At 41.6% G+C, this 5,551-nt stretch overlaps 1 protein-coding gene across 2 annotated transcripts; it reads right to left on the bottom strand.

Moving 5' to 3' along the window:
• Nucleotides 1-1,268: 1,268 nt before the first annotated feature.
• LOC125551137 (putative disease resistance protein RGA4) lies at nt 1,269-5,285 on the bottom strand. 2 transcript variants are annotated; one of them, XM_048714293.1, is made up of 3 exons: nt 4,731-5,285; nt 1,743-4,215; nt 1,269-1,637 (listed from the first exon to the last, which is right to left on the bottom strand). In XM_048714293.1, the coding sequence occupies exons 1-3, from the start codon at nt 5,109-5,111 to the stop codon at nt 1,513-1,515; spliced, it is 2,979 nt and encodes a 992-aa protein (XP_048570250.1). In that variant the 5' UTR covers nt 5,112-5,285; the 3' UTR covers nt 1,269-1,512. The 2 variants fall into 2 exon arrangements, with proteins under 2 accessions (XP_048570250.1, XP_048570251.1); XM_048714294.1 differs by having other exon boundaries at nt 4,758-5,284.
• Nucleotides 5,286-5,551: the final 266 nt, after the last annotated feature.

The following is a 5,551-nucleotide window of genomic DNA, read 5'->3' as shown; positions in this document are numbered from 1 at the left end:
ATGTGACCTTTAAGCCTAGCATCGCCCTTCTTTTCATTAATTTTTGATCTTGATCTGTCGTAAGGTGGAAAATGTTATAAACGTCAGAGACACATGATTGCCTGTTAGAAACCCACAGTAATTAAAAGCCCCCTATCGTTCAGTTTGTTCATGAGTGCACAGTTCCATACAAATTCAGAGAGGGTTGACATCATGCTCTCTAGAGATGATGTAATTCGTCGCGTAGCATGTTCTAGTGTCCAAACTTTCTGTCAGGATTAGTGTTTCCGTGTCGTGACAATAATACCACTTTTTGGTGCTTGGACATGTTCAGCAAGATTAAAACCTTGCAAAGGAGGTTCACAGCCATCTCGCTCTATGTTCTGTATTTCTGTGGTTTTTTTTTGGTATTTGTCTGGGATGTATATATGCAAGTTAGGTAGCTGCTGGAATCAACGGCATGTAGTACTGAACCTGCTGCTGATGTGATGTTCATTTAGCATTTAATTTGAAGTGTATCATTCTATCAACATGCATACATACATACGTGGCTGTCATTGATTAGGCAGCCACGATAATTCAGACATTGAATTACAAAAGAGAATGATGGATGGATATCCATGATGATCCGTTGTCATTGTACAGCCAGTCTGTCAGACTGAAGTTTCATGTAGACGAGCGTCTGTTGCTCTTAATTTCTCTGGATTAGTATTTGTCTGGAAGGAAGGAAGGAAGCAGCATGCTAGTCCAGTCAGGTGCGGGCTCCAGGTTTGAAGTTCCGAAGCCCAACAACTGAATTTCAAATTTCAGTTAGGCAGACAGTTGTACCTTTTGGTACTAAGAAAACAGAGAAAAACGACTAAGAAAGTTAATTAGGTTGGATTCTTCAGTAGTAAAATGAAATGAAGTTTAGGAAGCGCTTGCTCTCTCGGTTGTGGAAGGACAAAGCTAGCATATATAACCTGGATGTAGTGTAGACACATCTTTTGTGTAATGATCAACGCGTACTCAATCAATCTGGCGGCCTATCAACAATGATTGCCAGCTACTAATTGGGAGCACACTTTCAGAATGCACTTGCTGCAGGTCTTTCTTCCTTCTATTTATGGCAACTGCTGTAGCGAATTCTTAGATTTCCCCCCAGCTAAGCTTCAATGGTGCTTGTTCATGCGATTCATTCTTCAGGGTAAAGCATAGTTCTGTATATATGTGTATGCTGTCTTTGTAAACCTTAGATGCACAAACCATGTTTATATGAATAGTACGGAAGGATGCATACGCACAAACAGTACAGCAAAATGCAACAGTAAATAGCAAACGGATAACTGAATCATACAGGAAAGACTGGGGTTACCGGTTCGAACCAGCTGAATCCCATCTCATGTATGTCCATCATTCCCTAACGTTACAAACCATAGAATAGAAAACAAACAAAATCCAGTGTTGATCGGTCCGCGTTATTACAAACGAAAGGGAACAAATGGGTTCGTTTCATTTTCACCGTGCCTGACTGCATGCTGCAACCCTTGCCTCTCAGACCATGTCCGTCGCTCCGCTGTCCTCCTCTGCTGAGGAACCGCCACTGCTACCCTCCGGAAGACTGCTGCCACCAGCTCTTTCGTATGATCCCGTCGCCTCAGAGCCCTCGTCCGACGAATCTGCACAAACCCTCGCCGTGCAAAAACCATGAGCAAATGGAAGGTACGTCGTAGCGTCTTGAAAACTCAGAAGGAAAAAAAAGGAGTGTTCAAATATTAATGTACCGTCAGTCCACGGAAAATCTTCAACGTCATCAACTGTCAAACCATCAATAACCTTGTTGGGAACGTCCTTAATCTTCTCCCAAATTTTGTTACTTGCTATCCAGTTCCAGCCAATAATTTCAATGTACTCAAGAGAATTGGGCAGTGTTGGAAGAGTAACATAGTAAGGATCATTTTCATATCGGAGGATCAGTCCCTTGAGGGACGTGAGGTGCTGCATATTAGATGAAATCGGACTGTTCATAATCTGAAGCGACTCGACGCCATCCATGTTGTGGGGTAAGTTGTCCCAGTAGCAGGACATCATCACAAGAGAACTAACAGGAATGAAAAAAAGTCCAGGGCCACAAACAGGTTGGATGCATGAATCGAGCTCCAGTTTGTGCAGGTGCATTGTGCTCTTCTGCGTACCCATCATCCAATTCGGATACCTTGGACTGGTGTATCCATGGACCCGCAACCTGATAATATTCTCGGGTGGGCAAAGACTCTCAAACACATCTGTTGCTACTTCTTGTCGCACTTCTTCTATGTAAATATCTTTCTCATACCATCTCAGTTCAAGTTCTGTGAGTTGTTCTTTATCAGCTAGCTTGGCTTCAATAGCTTCCTGCTTCCTTTGAATACATTGAAGACCGGTAATAATCAGCTTGCCTTGAAGCTTGTTGAGGTGCTTGAGCTGGTGTAACTCATACCCTATACCGAATTCAACATCAAAGGTTGGGATTGTGCGAAGTGATGTCAGTCTGCCAATGTTTGGAAAACAAACGTAACTACTGATTACATGCCGCAAGTCAGGGAGTTTAATGATATTTTCACCAAAGGAGGCATCAACTTTCCACGCATTACCCAAATCAAGCACTTGCATAAGGTAAAGCTTGGAAAATGTGCTTGGCATTGTTACGTTGTTAGCGAACCTCCGAATACCAAGGTAGCGCAGATGCTTTAAAGAACCAATAGATTCTGGGAAAATTAACTGAGACTGATGACTACTTCTTGCTGTGAAGATCAGTACCCGCAGCTTACTCAACTTGCTAAACATCTCCCCAAGGACTTGTTTGCTTATGTCATAGTCAATCTCATAAACAATAAGACTGCGAAGCTTTTCCAGTTTGATGATATGCCCAGTAATCATGGATGCATTGCACCTCTGGATATAAAGGTGGCGAACATCTGGAGAAATATTTCCTGTCCATTCATTCTCAATTTTCAAGTAATCACTTCCAGCGACCTTCACTGCTAAATCATGCAGCAGGTCATGAATTACAAAGTATTCCCCAAAATAGTTCTCTCCTCCTGGAAGCAGAAATGAAGTCGATACCAATTCATCAAAATAACCCCGACCGACATCCTCAGCGTCCTGCCCTCCGTCGGTGGTATTAATGAACCCTTCTGCCACCCACAAGTTAATTAACTCGTCACGGCGCAAGGGATGTCTTCTAGGGAATATACTGCAATAAGCAAAACATCGTCTGACCTGCTCAGCAAGATGCTTGTAGCTCCACCATAGAGCTCCCATGTGCTTATCCAAGAGATTCTGATCACGAACACTTATCCAATCTCTCACCTCAACTGTTGGTTTTTGAAATAAAGTTCCTCCCACTACTCTGGCTAGTAGCGGTGATTTCTTCAGCTTTTCTGCAATCTGAGCACCAATATTTTGGAGCTTTCCTTGATATGCCTTATGTACAACCTTATTACCAAGTGCATAATGCATGAATAGTTTCAAGAAGACATCATCATCCAAATCAGGTATTTGATACTTAGTACTTTTTATACTAGGACCTAGGCGTGATAGCGAATCTTGGCGACTTGTCATGAGGATCTTGCTTCCTTCACTTCCAGCCTTTAAAGGAATAAGTAATTGTTCTAGCTTGTCCTCAATAGCTAGTTCCTTGTTGAACCAGATATCATCCAGTACCAAGAAGAATCTTTTGCGCTCTAGTAGCTTCTCCAGTTCTGCCCTCAACATATCATGGCCATCATATTGAGGGCATTTCTTATCCTTCTCCCCAAACTTCTCCCAAGCTTGCTCAAACATCTCACGATAAAGGGTCTGCACGGTAAAATACTCAGAAACATGAATCCACATAACAAGGTCAAAATGGCTACCATTTGTCTCAGACTTGCACACATACTGTGCTAGCGTGGTCTTCCCAGATCCTGGAATGCCAATAATACCAATTACAGATAAACAAGTATTATCTTCTGTCCAATGAAGCATATCTGTTATCACCTTAAGAGCCTCATCTCTGCCGGTTACCTTTCCTGTTGGAACTGAAAGAGTGGATCCTTGTAAACTTTTTGCAGCAGCATTTGGTATATATTTGTCTCTTCCACTGTTGCTTTGCAGGTTCAATGACACGATAGTTTTATGTGCTTCCTCAATGATTTCTTCAATCCTGGCCACATTTTCCTTCAGAAGTCTAGTTAAAGGTCCCGGGATAGTCAAACATGATGAAATACTTGTGCCCTGCATAGGAAACCAACATATTGAGATTTGTATCTTCATCCGGATACATATATTTTGATATCAAACATTAAATTTGATTTCGACATGATATTTTCTCAAGTTGAAGACAAATAAATTAGGAATTATTTTTTGGTCCCTCTGTTTTCGGCCTAGGTCTACTTTTCGTCCCTGAACATCAATACCTAGTAAACTAGATCTGTCAAAATATGAAACCATTTACATTCAACTACCCAACCCCAGATTAAGTTATTTAGCTCCAGACATGTAAAATTTCAGAAACTACGCCGTTGCCCCATGTTCGATTTCTTTGTATGATCTGTAGTTCCTATTTGTCCATTGACTCCTAAAAGAAGCATGTTTGGATAGGTCAGAATTATGGGGATCTAACGACTAAAATCTAAAACCGCCTATCCAAGCGCCTTAATGATGTGTATGACCCACATAGGCACATACACCGCCCAAATAAGACGTAAAGATAAAAACGCATGCATGGGAGAGAGATTAAGTATGTATGCCTTGTAAAATGTGGCAAGAAATGGAACCTTGCTTGAAGGACCATCTTCAGCAGATGAATCCAGTTTACGCTTTCTTCCACTCTGGTGTTGACGAACACAGTACTCAACTTCGTCCAGGATGTCTTCAGTTGCGTAAAAAGCAGATCTGAGATCCGCAAGCAACTCTTCAAAGAGTTCCTTATGTTCACTGCCCTCTGCAGCTTCTAGAATAAGCTTCAGCCGGGGGACAGTGTGATTCACCAGGTGCCGAATCTTCTTCTTTGCTTTGCCTGGTTTGATGTGGGCGTAGGCTTTGTCCAGAAGCTTGGTGATGTATGGGGAGACGAACCACCCTGTGGCGGTTAGGCCCCATCCGATTGCTGCTATTGAAAGAGGATCCATCGATCATTGGAAGTTTTCAGAGGTAGAAGAAAGGCAAAGGAACAAGAGAATATGCCATGGGGCAGGCAATTGATGTATCGATGTATGCGTTATGACAACCAAGTGAATCAATGATATATTCAGATTCAAGACAAACTAGTTAAGCTGTACTAATTTACGAGGCATACATCACAGCTTGCCAACCCCACATGGAATAAAAACAAAATGAAACACGCTTCTCTACGCAATCAAAGTAAGAGCAAGTTGACACATGTATATTATTACACAGATTTCAATCAAATGCTAATATTGCCAGTTGTACAGAGAATAAGCCATGCTTACCGCACCGTATGTGCTATTAACAGCAAAACAAATACAGAGTACAGAAACAATAAAAAAATACATAAGAAAAACGACCTATCTATTGAAATATTTTTACTGACATAATGGTTTCATTTAGA

This window comes from Triticum urartu, chromosome 4 (genome assembly GCF_003073215.2).
Source record: "Triticum urartu cultivar G1812 chromosome 4, Tu2.1, whole genome shotgun sequence".
Taxonomy (NCBI): domain Eukaryota; kingdom Viridiplantae; phylum Streptophyta; class Magnoliopsida; order Poales; family Poaceae; genus Triticum; species Triticum urartu.
The sequence above is the reverse complement of the archived record's forward strand: the minus strand, read 5'-3'. Positions and strand labels throughout refer to the sequence as shown.

Coding starts and splice junctions, on each gene's coding strand:
- LOC125551137 (XM_048714293.1), bottom strand. CDS start 5,111: ATGGATCCTCTTTCAATAGCAGCAATCGGATGGGGCCTAACCGCCACA. Junction 4,216..4,730: donor TTCTTGCCACATTTTACAAG/GCATACATACTT, acceptor TTTCCTATGCAG/GGCACAAGTATTTCATCATG. Junction 1,638..1,742: donor AGATTTTCCGTGGACTGACG/GTACATTAATAT, acceptor GGGTTTGTGCAG/ATTCGTCGGACGAGGGCTCT.